The sequence below is a fragment of the Suncus etruscus genome, chromosome 6 (assembly GCF_024139225.1).
Source record: "Suncus etruscus isolate mSunEtr1 chromosome 6, mSunEtr1.pri.cur, whole genome shotgun sequence".
NCBI lineage: Eukaryota > Metazoa > Chordata > Mammalia > Eulipotyphla > Soricidae > Suncus > Suncus etruscus.
Window position 1 is genome coordinate 95215708 of NC_064853.1, and position 18694 is coordinate 95234401.

The 18694-nt window shown below is 38.7% G+C and overlaps 1 protein-coding gene across 2 annotated transcripts in view; it reads left to right on the forward strand.

The window, feature by feature from the left end:
* VPS8 (VPS8 subunit of CORVET complex) overlaps positions 1 to 18694 on the forward strand; it is a 272714-nt gene that overhangs the window by 164260 nt on the left and 89760 nt on the right. For both annotated transcript variants that reach the window (XM_049775814.1, XM_049775815.1), the window contains 3 exons: positions 2985 to 3031; positions 13014 to 13161; positions 17079 to 17168. In XM_049775814.1, coding sequence (XP_049631771.1) covers positions 2985 to 3031; positions 13014 to 13161; positions 17079 to 17168 — 285 coding nt within the window. The remainder of the gene's footprint in view (positions 1 to 2984; positions 3032 to 13013; positions 13162 to 17078; positions 17169 to 18694) is intronic.

An 18694-nucleotide genomic window follows, 5' to 3' on the forward strand; every position in this document is an offset into this window, starting at 1 on the left:
TTGTATATCTTAGATATTAGCCCCTTGTCTGATGGGTATTGGGTGAATAGTTTCTCCCATTCTGTACCTGGCTTTCATATCTTAGGCACTATTTCCTTTGAGGTGCAGAAGCTTCTCAGCTTAATATAGTCCCATCTGTTTATCTCTGTTTCCACTTGTTTGGAGAGTGCTGTTTCCTCCTTGAAGATGCCTTTAGTCTCAATGTCATATAGTGTTTTAAATGCTTCTTTTATCTCTAGAAATGAAGTGCTTATTTTTTCAGAAAGCATTGTTGATTGTATAAAAATTAAACACATATTATATAAAGTGCCTTTACTTTTTTTTTCCCCTTAGGTTTTTGAGCCACACCCAGAGATTCTCAGGAGTTATTCCTGGCAAACTCTGGGGACCTTATGCGATGCCAGGGACCAAATCCAGGTCAGCTGCGTGCAAGGCAAACACCCTACCTGCTATACTGTAATACTAGTCTTGCTGTGCCATTATTTATTTATTTTTGGTTTTGGGGCCATACATGGTGGCACTCAGGGGTTACTCCTAGCTTTATGCTCAGAAATTACTCCTGGTAGGCTCAGGGGACCACATGGGATGCTGGGGATTGAACTCAGGTAAGTTGCCTGCAAGTCAAATGCCCTACTCCTACCCACTATGCTATTGCTCTGTCTCTATGCCTTTATTTTTTATTTTTATTTTTATTTTTATTTTGGTTTTTGGGCCACACCCGGCAGTGCTCAGGGGTTACTCCTGGCTTCTGCTCAGAAATAGCTCCTGGCAGGCACGGGGGACCATATGGGACACCGGGATTCGAACCAACCACCTTTGGTCCTGGATTAGCTGCTTGCAAGGCAAACGCCGCTGTGCTATCTCTCCGAGCCCTATGCCTTTATTTTTAATGGCAAGAAATATGCCTCTGATTAGTTCTTTTCAGATTTTTTCTCAGATTTTGAGTTATACTTGGCTTTACTCAGGGCTTGCTCCTGGCTCTGTTCTCAAGAATCACTTTTGGGGAGCTTGGGGGAACCATATCAGGTGCCAACGATCAATCCTGGGTCAGACTGTGCAAGACGAATGCCCTATTCATTGTATCGTTTTCTGGCCTCTCAGATTTCTTAAAAGGAAAAATAAAAAATCAGACTATTAAGTTATAATGAGAAGCAAAATTGTATAAAATAATAAAATATAGTAATAGTTAAGGAAAAAGAAAACTAAATATATTGAAAATTTTATTTTCTAAATTACATTGTTTTCAGTTTGGAGAATTCTTTGCATTTATTTTATTTTTTAATTATTTTTGGTTTGTGATTCATACCCAACATTGCTCAGGGTTTGCTCCTGGCTCTGTGCTCAAGGTTACTCCTAGCAGTGTTTGGTGAACCATCTTAGATACCAGGAATTGAAGCTGTGTTGGCCATGTATAAGGCAAACACTTTAGCCACTCTCTCCAACTCCCAATTTTCTGCTCTTTTTTTTTTAAAATTAAAACCAATGTGAATTACAAGTCTTTTACCATTGTATTTCAGGCACATAATGATAGTGAGTTAGGGCCACTGCCAGCACCAGTATTGACCTCTTTCCACCATAGTTCCCAGCATGCATCCCATTCCTCCACCCTTAGCACTCTGGAATACTAGTATAGTTGGTCTATTTTGTGTATAGCCATTTATAGTTTGATCTCTTGATTCTATTGTTATTAACTTTGATTTGGGTATTTAGATCTGACCTTTTTTTTATTTCCACTCAATGCTCCTGAGACCATTTGGCCCCTGGGTCCCATATACTTTTTTTTTTCTTTTCTTAATTTCTAGGAGGACATAGAAATCTGAGGTAGAACAAAATGATTCTATGGTTCTGTAAAAAAGGCGAGAGCATCTATCTAGAAATTATAAATAAAACTAAAAGAAGAAAAAAGGTGGTGGCAGATGTGGCTTTTTTTCAATAGATGGAAGTTTGAAGGCCTCAAAATCAAAAGGAGGCTGAGGGGATAAAACAGTGGGTAGAGTTGGTTGCATGCAGCTGACCCAGGCTCAACTCCCAGAATCCCATATGTTCTCTTAAGTCCTCCAGAAATGATTCCTCAGTGCATAGCCAGGAGTAATTCCTGAGCACACCAAGGGTATGGCCCAAAAACAAACTAACCAAAAAAAAATTGAAATATTTTTAAAGACCCAGAAACATTTGCACTCATGTTGGAGTATTCTAAGGTCATGCCTTGAATTCTCACCTCTGTCCTGTGTAGAAAACAGGAAGGGCATTGTCATTCTTTTTTTCTCATGAGAATGCTGCATTACTGAGAGGGGCAGTTATTTTTATAGTCACAGAACCAATAAGTGGAAGCAATTAAATCCTGATTTTATAGCATATTAATTGCTATCATGTGACCATTTTTCATCTCTTCAGTTGTTGATTACATGGTGGAGTTAGAAGTTGATTATAGTTGGTGGTGGTATTTGGGCCCCAAATTCCCACTTTCCCTGGAGTAACTCTCACAGCAGGCCAGTCCCCAGGGTGGACCAGGCGAGGCACTGTGGGGCCTTAACTGTTGCTTAGCTGCAAGTCAGCTCCCCTCAGCAGAGCACACCAGGTACCATGTGCCCTTCTGAGGCTCCTCATACTAGAACTGTGCTGGGATTTGTCTCAGGATAGAGCTTCCTTTTGAGAGACAATAATAGAGTATTTTTGTTATGTTCCTTCTGTGTGATCAAATTATTCAGAGGAAGTGACCACATCATTTATATACTATATAATTTTGATCTGTGCAGGCAGACAGCTTAATAGGAATAGTCATATTTATGTGCATTTGAAAGGCTCTTTCCATGGCACAATTTGTAGACTTTATTTTTATTTTTTTTAAAGCCAGTCAAATTGAGCAGTGGGGGGGTTATATATCAACTTTTGTGATAATAACGTTAATAAGTTCTGGTAAACCATTGCCATCAGACCAGCCTGAAGACTTTATTTTAATATCTAATTGTATTTTTTTTATTCAGAACCAGATTTTGCTTTTCAAGTTTTTGAGGAGTCTTCTGGACCCAAGGTATGTTAATAAAGTTTTTCATAGTCCATAGAGTGGGAATAAAAGGAAATGAATTAAGTTTAAGAGACTGGTTCATAGTATCTAATAGTCCAATTAGCTTTTGATTTTTACCATTAGTGGGAATAGCAATTGTGCTATTACACTAAAATTGAAAGATATGAAAATAAGTTTATGTGAGAGGATACACTTTGCTTCCCATTCGAACATAAGCATGTGTGATGAGTTATTATTAGTTTTAGTAAAACAATGAAGCCATGCCATAAGAACACTTTTGAGGAAGATTATGAGGACCACCCAGCTCCCCCCACCAACCTCACAAAGGGGGTTCTGGGCTACCTTTTGTCCCTACTCTTCTTGTCTCTATCACTTTTCTTTTCTCATTCAACACCTAGTTCCCACTCCACCTCTGATTCTGTTACTATATAAACTCACTTGAGAGTTTAGTTTGAAATAACCTCTGATGGGATAGGAAAAAAAGCTCAGATGTTTACGTCAATGCCTCTGTGTACATCTACAATTAAAAAGCCAACAAGAAGATGATGGAATTGGTTATGGAAATGTTAGCAGGGAAGCTGAGCATGCGAGATCCTCAAGTTCTGCTGTGGTAATGTTGAACATCCTCTCAGAAAGTCACTATTCACTAGAAGTATGTGTGTCAGAATCACATAGACATCTGGGTCCCCAGGATCTAGCTCTGTGGTAAAAATGCTTCAAATATTGGAGGTCAATGGTTTTAATCCCTGACTCCAGACACAAAAGTATGGCTTTCTGGGAGATAAGGAGTACAGTGGGTAAGGCACTTACTTACCTTTTATGTGGCTGACCTGGGTTTAATCTCCAGAACCCCTTATGGTACCATCAGCACCACCATTCCTGAGTTCAAGAGTGAGCCCTGAGTTCACCAGATTTGGCCCCCAAATAACCAACTAAACAAACAAACAAAAAAAAGTTGCAGCTTCGGGGCATAGTTCCACAGATGTTCACTGTAGGTGGGGATTAGGATAATTTTTTATGAATCCTGGGAACCTCTGGGCCATCTCTTGGTTCTTTTTTTTGGGGGGGTCCACAACCAGCAACACTCAGGGGTTACTCCTGGCTCTATAATCAGAAATCGCTCCTGGCAAGCACCATATGGGGGGACCATATGGGATGCCAGGATTGGAACCACAGTCAGTCCTGAGTTGGCCGCTTGCAAGGCAAACGGCCTACCGCTGCACTATTTCTCCGGCCCCTATCTCTTGGTCCTGTTCCATGGTGACACAGCTTTTATATGAAGCACATAAACTTTTGAGTCACATTATAAAGTGCTCTAATTATTGAAAGCAGACTTTAGCAAGTATAATATCAGTTCTGTTGCTCAATAGTTTGTTATTTTTAAGTGCTAAAATGCTAGTAATTTTGTTAATTGTACCATTTTTTGAAATTTTACTCATTTCAATTTTTGGTGGACCATGTTGCATTTCAATTTAGTCAGTACCGCTCCATAATGGTTAATCGTTTTTTAATTATTTTTCCCATGGTGGTACAATTAAAACTTTTATTTAAAATTTAAAAGTTTTTTCACTAATGTGAAGATTCTCTTTTTATTTCCTCTGAACAGTTTAAAGTTTTGCATTTCAGATTTAACTCTTTAGGCCCCTTCCCCCTTTTTAAAATAATAAATTTTTATTTAAGCACCCTAGTTACTAAAATGTTCATAGTTGGGTTTCAGTCATCAAATGAACACCAGCCTTCCCCAGTGTAGCTTTCACCAGCCTTCTGCAGTGTAGCTTTTTAAAATATCTTTTCATTCCCTTTGCTTAGAATACTGCTAAGGTTTGACATTTCTGTTATTCCTGTTCATCATCTGTGTTTTCCTTGGCAGCTGAGTACCTCTCTGTCTAACAGATGGAGATATCTTAGAGTTGACTTTGGGGTCGAGAAAGTGCCGAGAGCTAGGGAGTGGACAATTAGAAGTCTGGGAGATGGAGGAGAATGGAACTAGGTGAAGAAGAGGGAGGACTCCAGAATTTTTGTTGTGTTTAATCATTAGTTTCTTCCAAATGTGAATGAAATCATATTGTATTTGTCTTTCTCCATTGTCTTATTTCCCTCAACATTTTATTCACCTTCAAGGTGAGTTTATGTTTTGTAAAATATCAAGGCCACACTTCCTTTATCCATTCAGCCATTGTTGAATAATTGGATTTTTTTCTACTTTGACTATTTGTTGTTTTTTTTTTTTTGACTATTGTTTTTTTACTTTGACTATTGTAAAGAATGCTTCAGTGAACATAGGGGCTCACATGTCTCGTAGAATTAGTCTTTTCAGATCCATACAATTTACCCAGAAGTGGAATCATTGAATCATATGCTAATTCTAGTCTCTAAATTTTGGAGGAAACACCATACTGTTTTCTAAAATACCAAGTCAATTTCTGTTTCTACGGTTGCGTGTGATATTGTGTTTTCTCCACATCTTTTTTAATATTTGTTTTTTTTTTTGAGACTATCCATTTTTTCAGATGTGATATAATATCATTGTGATGGAAGTTACTAAGTTTACTGTCAAACCACATATAGTTGTACTTGAGAAGCCAGTATATTTTATCTCCCTTACCTAACCCTAATCCAGGATTAGGGTTAAATGAACTTGTCACACATAATTCCTTCCTGTCTAATCAGTTCTAATGCATTGTCCTTTCTACCTCCCTCAGAGAAGTAATGCCCCTTTCTCCTTTCTTTTCTCAAAAGTAACATGACTTGGAACAATCTGAGATTTGACAGTGTATTTGTCCTGCCAGTGAGATGGTACAGGGTTTAGAGCACTTGCCTTTCTTGTGGCTGACCCTGTTTCAACCCCCAGCATTACAGTTGGTCTTCTAAGCACAAAACCAAGAATCGTCCCTAAGTACCACAGGGTAGAGTACAAGTCTCCCCCGACACAATAAACGTTGGCCAGCTAGTCTGAGCCTTCCTTTCAAGGAGACCTGATGTTGGGCTCCATCACTTTTCTTGTAGGGTCCAGATTTATTTCCTTTTTTATTATAATTGAAGTAGCATTGATTTGCAAGATTATATGTGTTTTAAGGATACCATTTCACATCTCTTCAAAATATATTACTACAGCTCACTATACCAATATTCTTCCACCAAATTCCAAAGGTTTGTTTTCATTTGGCTTTGTCTTTTTTTTTTTTTTGCTTTATTTATGTCACATATCTGAGTTGAGAATAGCCAGCACTTGTCTGTCACCTTCTGACTAAATTTACATAGCCTAACCATTCATCCAGTTCTTTTTATTTTTTATTTATTTATTTATTTATTTTGGTTTTTCGGGCCACACCCGTTTGATGCTCAGGGGTTACTCCTGGCTAAGCGCTCAGAAATTGCCCCTGGCTTGGGGGGGACCATATGAGACGCTGGGGGTCAAACCACGGTCCTTCCTTGGCTAGCGCTTGCAAGGCAGACACCTTACCTCTAGCGCCACCTCGCCGGCCCCATATCAAATCTCTCTTCTTTTTTTTTTTTTTTTTTTTTTTTTTGGTGTTTTGGGTCACACTCAGCACTGCTCAGGGGTTACTCCTGGCTCTATGCTCAGAAATTGCCCCTGGCAGGCTCTGGGGACCATATGGGATGCTGGGATCGAACCACTGTCCTTCTGCATGAAAAACAAATGCCTTACCTCCATGCTATCTCTCTGGCCCCCATTCATTCAGTTCTAGTCAGACTATCACAGAAAGATCTCACTTCTTTCAGGCTTGGAGAGATAGAACAGGGGTCAAAAGTAACATGACTTGGAACAACCTGACTATTGACAATGGCCAATTACCCAGCTATTCTTTCGCCTAATAGAAATTGAGATTTGACAGTGAATCTGTCCTTGACTAAACAATAGTCAGATTGGGGCCAGTGAGATAGTACAGAGGTGTGATTTGCATGTGTCTGATTCTGGTTTGATCCCCAGTCTTATGTGAGGTCTCCCAAACACTGCCAAGAGTGACACCTGAAGACCACCAGATGTGAATGCCCCCACAACTCAACCCTCTACTTCAAAAATACATTATTTGTTAAAAATAGCTTAGTAGTATTCCATAGTGTGTATCTGTGTATAAAGACATACACTTACATACACACACAGAAACACATATACACATATATACACACACATAACACCACATCTTTATTCACTCACTTGTGGCTGGATACTTGGGCTGTTACCATTACATGCCTATTAAAATAGTGTGCAGTGACTATAGATGTGCCTATCGTTTTAAATTAGTGGGTTTATTTTTAAATAAATTTCTTTATTTTAAACACTGGTTTATAGAGTTGCTCACAATACAGTTGTTTCTAGAATTCAGTGTTCCAATACCAATTTCACCACCAGTGTGACATTCCTTCCACCATTGTTCTCAGTTTCCCAATCTCCCCAAGCATGCCCCTTGACAAGTAGGAATAATCTACTTAATACTCGTTGGTACAACTAAATGTTAATGAAATTGTCAAATAAAACTTCATTAAAATTTTTTGTGAAAATTGTCATCTTAAATAGGGTCATTATCTGAAGGTTTACTAAGCTGATTTTTTGCTAGTTGAGCATTCTGTTATTAGTATTGTTTGTTGAGCTTATGTATCAGAAATCAAAGCACATGTAAGGCAAAGCCTTAACCTGCTGTACTATCTTTACAATCTTCAGTCTATTTTTTAAGTTATTATTTATGTGTAAATAGTATCTCCAGTAGAATTAATAGACAATAGAATTATTGGTAGCATTTGTCTGGAGAAAGATTTTATAGTTTTGAGGGGAAGGAGAGTAATCTTCCAGCACCAAATTACTTATATGAATTGATGCCAACACCTGGGAGAGAAAGGATTTGCTCCACTTCTAGTTCCCTTCTTTGGACCAGCTGCTGCTGACAGCCCCTCTCCATCTGCATGTCTGCTGCTGGGAATTCTCAGAGGAGCCCTTTAGGGTCACAGTCAGTTTTAGGGCTTTGTGCTGTGGGCTGGCTTAAAGGACAGTACAGAAGGACATTGATGCTTTGTGTGATATATATATATATATATATATATATATATATATATACACACACACACACATACACATATGTTTTTAATTTATATCTTACAAGGCAATGTTGTTATTAAAATAGATTCCCCCCCAAAAATAAATAAGGTTCAGTTCTAAATACATTGATTTGACAACATTAAAGTTAACAGCAATTATATGGCAAAACACATCAGTACTAAAAGACGAGCAGAAATTGCTTTGAAAATGGTAATAATAAATTGTACTTATGTGTAGGGCTAAGCAACAAATGGATATAAATTTACTAATGCCACAGTTTATTTATTAGAGTTTTGATTATGTTGATGTTGCCTGCTCATTTCCCAGCAGACATTTCCCTCACTAATGAATGCATCAGAATCTATTCATTCGGGTGATTTGTTTGGTTTGATGCATATTCACAACTTTAGTGCTTATAAAGGGTTTTGTCAATAAATGTCCTGGAAAGAAATTAAATCCTGTGATGCAGCAGATGCGTATGACTAATCTTAATTTGCTCCACGGTCTTGCATTTATAAGACATATTAGCAGAAATCTGACATAGATAATACAGTGGCAGCACCAATGATGTAGCAGCACCAGCTGGAAAGTGCACTGGGTCCTTTGAGTGCTGAGGTTCATGGGTTCGGCTTTCTTTTCGCTTTTTCCTAATATTGCTCTCTTGAGACCAAGCCTGTGTCCTGCATAGAGAAAATGATTATTTCCCTGGTTTATCATGGCTTCTGCTATCTCTTAAGTAGACTCTGACACAGTGTATTCCAGCTCTCAGTGATGTCATAGCTCTAGTCTTGATACTTTTCATACACACCCCACACCCCCATGATCTATTTGGTTTCCTTGGTTTTTCTCTATTGTCAGTTATTTCCATTTTGTTCCAAATTCAAGAATGGAGTGCCTGTCATTTAGGTGTCAAGACTGTTAGTGTTGGGAAAATAGTGATGAGGGAGGCAACAGTTTAGTCTCAGAGTTTATTGTCCAGTGGAGACTCACATACATCCTTTCCAGGTTGCATTGTAAGAATGAGGAACTGGATCAAAAGTAGAGCCATAAGGACATTTACCTTGGCATGTGGCTCACCTGGGCTCAATCCCCAAAATGTGTCATCATTTTCAGTCTACATGACTGTCTTGTGAAGAACCAGTAGCATAGAGACAGGCTTGTCAAATACTTAGCATGTGCCCACTAAACTGAACATTCCTGCTATTTCCGTGGGATCTCTGGGGAGAATTTCAGCAGGATGACAATTCTGCAAGCGATCTCAGGCAGGGGGCCTTGTGGTGCTGGAGATTGAGCCAGGGTCAGCCACCTAGAAAGCAAGTACCTTGACACCTATAATCCAGCCCTATTTATTTTTTTGTTTTTGTTTTTGTTTTAAAATTTTTAATATTGGGACTTGAGAGAGAGTGTGGCAGTGTTTTTCTGCGCATGGCCAGTGTGCATTCAATCTCTAGAATCCCATGTGTTCTCCAAGCATTCCAGAAGTAATTTCTGAGTACAGAATCAGGAGTTACCCCTAAGATACCCACAAAACCAAGAGCACTCCTGGTTCCTGAGCACAAAACCAGGAGTTACCCACATTTTAAGGGTGTGACCCAAAATTTTAAGCATTTTTCACAATCACCCCAGTTAGATACATAGTCCACAGTTAAAATGCTAGAATAGAGACTTGTTTTTTTAACACAGATACTAGTTTGTGATCTAGTAAATCTAAACTAGGACCAGGAAATTGGCATTTTGACAAGTTTCCAAATGATGCTAATACTGCTGGTCCAGAGTAATACTGCTGGTCCAACCTTCTGTTGGTTCCATTGATGCCTCTTATCATAATACTGTCAATTTTATTAACACAAAATTCTTCTAGTTCCAGTTCCAAAAGTTTAGGTCTTAGGTTCTAAGTCTTTGGCTCCATAGATCACGTTTGGCTTTATACAGTTTGAGGGCAAATGATCATTGTTGTAGTGGAAGAAAACCAAAACACAACTATTAAGAAACTATTAGAATGTGGATAAAAATGATACTATCTCTAAGAGGTAATATAGAGAGACTATTTTTATTTGGTATAATGAAAAAATGTCATGTAAGTTTCTGAATTTTAAGCAACTTTAACAGTTTCATTCACTTACTCATATTGCCATTTATTATACTTTTTTTTAATTATTAGAACAAGGGTGCAAAGAAAGAAGACAAGGTAAAATTACAGTGGAAGGACAATCACCCATAACATAATTCTCAGAACTCCCCTTGCTGATATCTTAACTTTGAAATTTCAGCCAAAGAACATTAAGATTAAGACAGAATTCATGTACAATTACTTTGTCCCTCAAGTCCCCAGATTATAACACATTATAATATTTCTTAACAGTACACAAGGCAATATAAAGCCATAAAACTTACGTAACTCCTTAAACATTATAGGCATAGTATTTTCTTACATTTCCATATACATGCATATTAGCTTAAGTTAACCTCAAATTTTAAGTGAGTTCTTTTTAAGGATTAGAGTCAAAGGAGCACAGTAAAAATGGTGTTAGAGTGGCAACTGTTGTTTGCATAGGCCCACCAAAATATGAGGGACATGGAAAGAAATAACCTTGGCCTAAGTACAAAGAGACCAGACCCCTGAAGTTTCCTGGCACAAGACCAAGTCTAGGCTCCAGGCAAGCTAGATCGTCCAATCCAATACATTGTCTGTAGTGCCAACACACTTTTATTTTTCACACAGTCTCTGTTGTTGGTATCATGTTTCTGTATTAAAGATCCTGGAATCTGCATATCTTACATTGAAGTCAGGATGTGGAGCATCCTCTCCTTTCACCTCACAATCAAAGGGCAATGCAGGGAGCCCTGTCCTGTAAGCAGGTCGTTGTTGTTGTTAAGTCTTCTCAGTGTTAAGGGAAGTCTCTTTTGAGCAGTTCGAAGTCTGAGCAGTGTAGGTCTTCCGTGGTAGAGGATTGCTTCCAGGTGATGTTATAGACCAGCCTGGATGTTTCGTGGATGGCTTCCCTGGTTCAGGGGAGAATGGATTATGCCCTTTCTTCTGAGGTCTGTGCCAGGTCGTTATGTCAATGTTCAGGGTGTAAGGTCCCTTTGCACTACAAGATTTGTGTGTTCCAATCTCTATTAGATAGGATCTTATTTGTATGTATAGTATTTTCCCATTTTAATGTGCCTATGCAAATAAGAAGCAATGCCACGTGGTGTTATTGGCGCATATGGGGGCCATGAGAACAATTCCAATGATTCCCATGACATGGTTCAATCATAAGCATTAAACTGGGGGACTCTTCCACCAAAATTCCTTGTTAAACAGCTCAAAAAGAGAAGATAAAAAGTGGTTAGAATCATCACTGTATAAGACAACATTTAGTAAGAATTATAGCTGTAAGAGAAAAAACACAAAATATTCTAAAGAAATATGTGTCCATTTTATGTATCTTGAAACAGTTTGGGGTTGTCACACACAATGCACAGCTTTGGACTGTGATTAGGATTGTACACTACTGAAGTTAAAAAGAGTAATGTAGGTTAGTGATGTTTGAGAGGGGGTTAGAGAGTTAAGGAGTAAAAAAGAGCTTTGTAGGGGTGTGGGAAAGGGCAGAATACAAAATGAACATTCTGTATACGCAAAACATAACATAAGAATAAGGAATAGTCTGAACACATGAAGTACGCGCGGGGGTGTGAGCCCGCGGTTCTGTAGTTTTTGGATGCCTAGGGAGGAATCTTGTTCACCTGGACTAAGTGGTCAGCCCAAGGGTCCTATGGCTAGCTGTCCTGCCCAGAGCCCCCATCATACCAGTCAAAGGCACACAAAATCCTGGCATGTGGAGTGTTCTGAGCCCAGCCGAGCCTCTGTAGTTTTTGGATGCCTAGGGAGGAATTTCTCACCCCCTCCCCCCAGGGCCCGATTAACCAGGCGTGGCCCTGAAGACCCGCCTGGTGTGGGGGGAATCTTGTTCACCTGGACTAAGTGGTCAGCCCAGGGGTCCTATGGCTAGCTGTCCTGCCCAGAGCCCCCATCATACCAGTCAAAGGCACACAAAATCCTGGCATGTGGAGTGTTCATCCAGCCCTATTTATGCTTCTTTAAGAACAGTATAACTTTTTTTTATTCTTGTGAAATTTTAATTTTTATATTTTTAAGTTTTTATTTAATTTTTTTATTAAATTACCATGAAATACAGAGTTAAAAGATTGTTGGTAGTTGAGTTTCAGTTATACAATGTTTCAACACCCATCCCTTCACCAGTGTTCATTTGCTGTCACCATTTTCCCCAGTTACCCTCCCAGCATTTTATCCCCACCCCCACCCTGTTTCTATGACAGACACTTTTTTTTCTCTCTCTCTCTCTGTCTCTCCCTCACTTTATTTTTTTTTCTATTAGGCACTGTGATTTGATTTGCAATACTGTTACTGAAGTGGTATTATGTACATCCCTTTACTTCTTTTCAGTTCCTAATTCTTGTTCAGAGTGATTATTTCCAACTATTATTGCATAGAGGTCCCTTCTCTGTCTTAACTGTGCTTCTCACCCATTATTTCTATTGTATTTAAGTAATATTCTCATATTTGGGGTTTTTTGTAGCCCCTAGATATAGGTTTTTTTAATATCCGTCAGATGAGTGCGATTATTCAGAAGTCTGTTTCTTCCTCTCTGACTCATTTCACTCAGCATGATATTCTCCATGTCTGAGCAATATTTTAACTTACAGAATGATTTAATGCATCCTCCTCTGAGTGCCATTTCCTTAATTATTTAATGTAAATTGGAAAATATTGTAATGATATCATATATATAGTTTATTCTAATAACCTAAGTAACATTGAGAATTTGTTCACAATTTTACCTGACTAGAAAGAAATCTTGATTTTAGTAGAATTATCATTGAAACTAAACAGTGTTATTCTGTTTTGTGTTGTTCTATTTTTAGGGAAGGTATTCATATAAATCAAGAATCACTGCAGATATCTCCTTGTATTACAGAACAGTTCATTGAGCTGTTGTGTCAGTTCAGCCCAAACCAAGTTATCGAAACTCTGCAAGTCCTGGAGTGCTACCGGCTAGAAGAAACAATTCAGGTATTACTGATAATCTAGAGAGGGCAAGAGTGAACTTGTCCTCATTCTTCACCTTTTTACAAATGAGTAAAGGGAGACCCACATATTAGATTGTTTACCTAAGTGTATATAGCTTATATAGCTTACTATGTGGTGTCCCCCAACTAAAGCCAGACCTTCTTATTGTATACACAAGTCTTTTCTTCTCTGATGAACTGCCAACCTGTTTGACCTAGTAGAGTTGGAAGCAGCACCCATTCAGGAATGGGTACACTCAAACTTCATAGCTGTTGTAGCCAAGCAAACCTAGAACAGGGAAGATGGTGAAACTACAAAAATTAAAGAAACTATATGGAGACATGTCTCAAGTGGCAAGGCACATACCTAGCACATGCATTCATCTGAATTCTGAGCTGACACTGCTGTCTGTAGTCCTGACAGCAAATAAAGGAAACAACCAGTTTCTTGTTTGTAAGCATTCCTGGTTAGAAACATATATATCCAACAATTCAGTTTTATAGCTGTTTTATTTGGGTTTTGGCTTTGTTTGTTAAATGAAAAGGTAATGACTTTAGTTTTGTTTTCTGGACCATACCTGATGGTTATGGTCAGGGGTTTCTTCTTCCTTTGCACTCAGGAATTACTCCTGACAGTGCTTAGGGGACTGCTTGGGGTGTTGGGGATTGAACCTGAGTTGACTCTGTGCAAGGCAAGCACTGTACCCTCTGCACAATAGCTGCAGCCTCATATATTAGCAGTTTCCTACTGGCATCAAGATTGTGTGTTGTTTATCTTTATTAAGAAATTAAGTGCCCTAAAAATAAAGGCAGAACTAAATACCAAGCTAAAGTCAACGACAAACCTTAACAATCTAAACTTAAATGGGCCTGTTACACTGACAGGTCAGGGGGGGAAAGGGTGGTGTTATAGGATGCACTCTGGGATTATTGGTGGAAGGAGGTCGACACTGATGGTGGAAATGGTCCAGATTCATTGTATATCTTAAATTCAACTTGAAGGACTTTGTAGATCACAATGGTTTCAATAAAATAAAATTAAAAAAGAAAAAAAGAAAGGGGCCGGAGCAGTGGTGCAAATGGTAAGGCGTCTTTTAAAGACCTGTAACACTTTTTTAAACCTGCTTCAAGGCTATGAAATCCCTAACCTGGTGCCTCTTCATGAAGTTCTATATTGTTCCTTCAAATCTGATTGATAATCTAGCTGACTAGAGTATTTTTGGTGAGCTGTTCATTTTTTTCAGCTTTTTAAAAAACTATGTCCCACCCTTCTCTTCTGACTCATAGAATCTCATTTGGATAGATCTGTTGAGAATTTTATGGGCTTTCCTTTGTATGTGGTTTTTTTTTTTTATCTTGCTGCTTTCAGTATTCTCACTGGCTTTTGTCATTCTGATTATAATGTATCTTGGAGATTTTCTATTTGTGTTTATTTTCACCTTTTGGGCCTCTTCGATCTCAGTCTTGCACTCAACTCCAGGAAATTCTTGTCAATTATTTCTATGTTTTGGAGATTATTTATGGTTTCTTTAATCAGTGTTTCTTCACCAAATTTGCCTTGTTTTTCAAGAACATTGATGAGACTTGAACTCAACACAAAGCTCACTAATTTTCTCTATTTGTTCATTTTCTTTATTTTCTTTCTATTCTTTTGGGGAGAAGGCACACCTGACAGTGCTCAGGGATTACTCCTGGCTCTGCTTAGGGATCATGCTGGCAGGAGGTTGGGCATCATACAGGAGCCAAGGATCAAACCCAGGTCAGCTTTGTGTAAGGCCAGTGCCCTATCCACTTTACTCTCACCAGCCCATGCAGTTTCTTTTCAGACTTTACCCAGTTTTCTAGAGGTTTTCTGCATCTTGGAGCAACTTGAGCTTTTCCAGAGCAGTTGCTATTGTGCTATTAGTGTTTTAAATAGACCTATTGAGTTTTTAATATCACCTACCCTGCTTTTCATGTCTGTCATTTTGGATTGTCATTTTCTCATTTCAGTTCTCATACATTCTTGTGCTTTGCTGACTACCTGTGCCACTGTTTCTTTGTACTCATCAAACATCTCAACACAGTGTCACTACAGTCATTCTCTGAGAGTTTACTAAGCTGGGTGGAAAGGCAGGGGCTTTCTATGTTTCTGGACTTTCTACAGGTTTTGCCCCATTGTGTTTTCTGTGTTCCTGTTGTACTGAGGGTGAATCTCTTATAGTTAGCCTTCCGAGATACTGACAGGGTAGGCTGGGAATTGCTCTTTTCTTTCCCTGCCTGTCTTCAACTGGTGACAAGCAGTGTAAATGAGAGCAGTAAGTTGTGAGAAAAGCTGCTCAGGCCCCCTGCTGAGATGGTGGTTCTTAGGCATGGAGATTGCCAGAACCCAAGTAGAAGGGAGGGGAATCTGCTTATACTCCCATAAGGACACTGGGGATCTCAGCCATAAGGTTAACCTTCCCTGGAAGGTTGGATGAGCTAGCAGAGGGTCTGTGAATGAGAGCCTGCTGAGAGGGCAGAAGTGTTTGCTAAAAGATGTGGCATTTTGGGGTTTGTTTTGCTTTTTTTAACCATATACATTTTTCCCATTGTTTGGGAGCTTTAGGATATTATTAATAGGAAAAAAATGTATTCTTGCTTCTTCTCAAAGGGAATGGTTTTTAATATTTTTTTGAAAATAGTACTTTCTATAGAATTTTGGTAATTTTTATCAAATTAAAGAAGTTCCACTCCCATTTGGGTATTTCTGTTTTTGTCAAGAGTGGGAACACCATTTTAAAATATCTTTTCTGCATTTGCCGTGATGATTGTACCATTTTTTCCCCATCAGTCTGTTAAACCTATTATTTAGTATTTTGCACCTCTCTTTTTATCTTACTCTTGCATTTTATTATTTTATTTTTCCTAGTCTTTTCAAAAACATATTTTTGGAGAGCCACATATGGCTATGCTTAGGACTTAGTTACTCCTACTTCTGCATTCAGGTATCACTTCTAGCAATACTCAGGGACCAGATGGAATGAAAGGTAGTCACCCTACCTGCTGTACTATATCTTTCTGGTCCCTCAAAGACTGTTAAGTTTTGGAACTTTTAAACTAACAAATTAGTAACAGATATTGTTATTTTTTTCTATGGTACTTTTATACATTTTTTTCATCTTTTATTCTCTATAATTATTTGGAATTAATTATTACTAGTCACTCATTTTATTGATTTTTGTTAACTTCTGGATTGAATATGTTTTATAATTATACCAATTAATTCCTGGTCTTTATATTATTACTACTTATGTGTGTTATATTTCCTTGCATGATTTTCCTCATTTAGGATGTTACAGTTTTGCTTGACTTTTGGTTCACACCCAGTGGTGCTTGGGACTCCTCCTAAGGATGCTCAGGTGTAACTCTTGGCAGTGTTCTGGAGCCATGTGATTCTGGGGATGGAACCCAGGTGTCCTGCATGCAAAACATATGCTTCAACCTTTGAATTACCTCTCCATCACTACAGACTAAATTTTAAAATAAATGAGTGAAAAAGAAAAGAAGAATGAGCGTGTTGTCATTATAACTGTCAAATGATATAATAAAAGGGCTGGAGCAATATCACAGTGAGTAGGGCATTTGCCTTGCATGTGGCCAACTCAATTTCGATCCCTAGCACCCCATACAGTCTCCCAGGCCTGCAGGAGTGATTTCTGAGCACCATTGGGTATGGGTATGGCCCAAAAACCAAACCAAACCAAAACAAAACAAAATAAAAACAGACAATAAAAATCCAATATAATAGGAAGTGAAGTGTTTACATATCAAACTGTAAAGAAACATTCTACATTAAATTGTACATTTATTATTGTTTTGTTTTTCTGATCCTTGATGTAAATAACTTCCTTCTCCATAATAAGATTTGTGAACAAGCCTTTGTGTTCTCTTCTTTGTTAGATTACTCAGAAGCATCAACTTCATGAAGTCACTGCCTATCTATTAGAAAAGAAAGGAGATATTCATGGTGCCTTTTTAATAATGCTAAAGGTAATATTTACTGGTGTCTTCTTTCTGTTCTTCTCTCTGACCATTCATTAGTTTATCACTTGCTTATTGATATATAAGTAGTATATAACATTGTATAAGTTTTCATCAATCCATTTTAAGTCTCAAGTTACAGATAGAACATCTTTTATTGTCTATTTCACTGAAATAGAATTCAGTAGGGGGGGGTGGAGCATGAGTTGACTGTGTTCAGGGCATACTCCTGACTCTGTGCTCAGGAATCACTCCTGGTAGGTCTCGGTATACTGTATCGGATACTAGGGATTAAACCCAGGTCAGCTGTATGCAAGGGAAGCACCTTTTCCAGCATACTCTCTCTCTCTGGCTCCTGGTTGTATATTTTCTAAGGTAAAACTTATATGCAAAAAAAGGTCCAAGTTGCAATTAAATCACAAAGTGAGTTTTCTTGGGAGTTTTGGGAGAATTGGATTTCCTTGTTTGCTTTGAGGCCACACCCAGTGGCACACAAGGCATACTGCTTTCAATTCTTTTGTGGGAGCGGGGCATAGGAGCAGTTTGGGGGTTTGGAGCCATACCTGATGGTTACTCCTGGCTCTATGCCCAGGGGAATGTATACAGCATCTTGGACTCTTAACTGGGTTCAGCTACATTGCAGGCCAGAGTATTAAATCCTATTAAATCTAGCCCCTTCTTCCCATTTTCTGGGTATTTCTTAGCAGTAGGATTGCTAGATTAAATGGAAATTCATACTAATAACACCCACCCAAAGCTAGAGCAAGGCCTATGTTATGTCCTTAGTTATTCCCCATACATCCCTTTTTCTCTTAGCCTAGTATGAATTTTATTTCATTATCCAATGTGTGGTTAAGTCCTAATGCTCACTACTGTGCTTTCAGTATGTTAGTGATGGGCCAGGGAGATGGCTCAAAGGGCTAGAGCATATGTGTTGCATGCAGGAGGCCCAGGTTCATACCCTGGCTCTAAATGGTCCCCTGAATATAAGTAGCACTGGAACATTGCTGTATATAGTCACGGGATGGGGGAAGGAAAGAAAGAAAAGAAAAGAAGAGAATGTCAACCATGACTGCATGATTGCATGGTGAGACAAGCCAAAATAGAAAGTAGGGTGGAATCAAGATAATTGATGGATCCACCATTTCCCTTACTGCACTTTCTGCATTGTGTTTGTTCTCATCTGAGAGCCCAGAAACATAGTATAGTGGGTGGAGTGTTTGCCTTGCTTGCTCTCTGACACTACATATGGTTTCCCAAGCCCACCAGAATTGATCTCTGAGCATCGCTTGGTTTGTCAAGAAAAAAATCTTTTTTTTCTCTTTTAGACACTAAAATAGTGTCCAAATAGTGTGCAAACCACATTGTCTAAGAGGAGAGAGGGAGAGGGAGAGTGAGGGAGAGAGAGAGACAAAGAGAGAGAGGGAGAGAGAGAGAAAGGAAGAAGGAGAGAGAGAGAGAGAGAGAGAGAGAGAGAGAGAGAGAGAGAGAGAGAGAGAGAGAGAGAGAAGGTCTTCCCCAAAGACAGGCAGGAG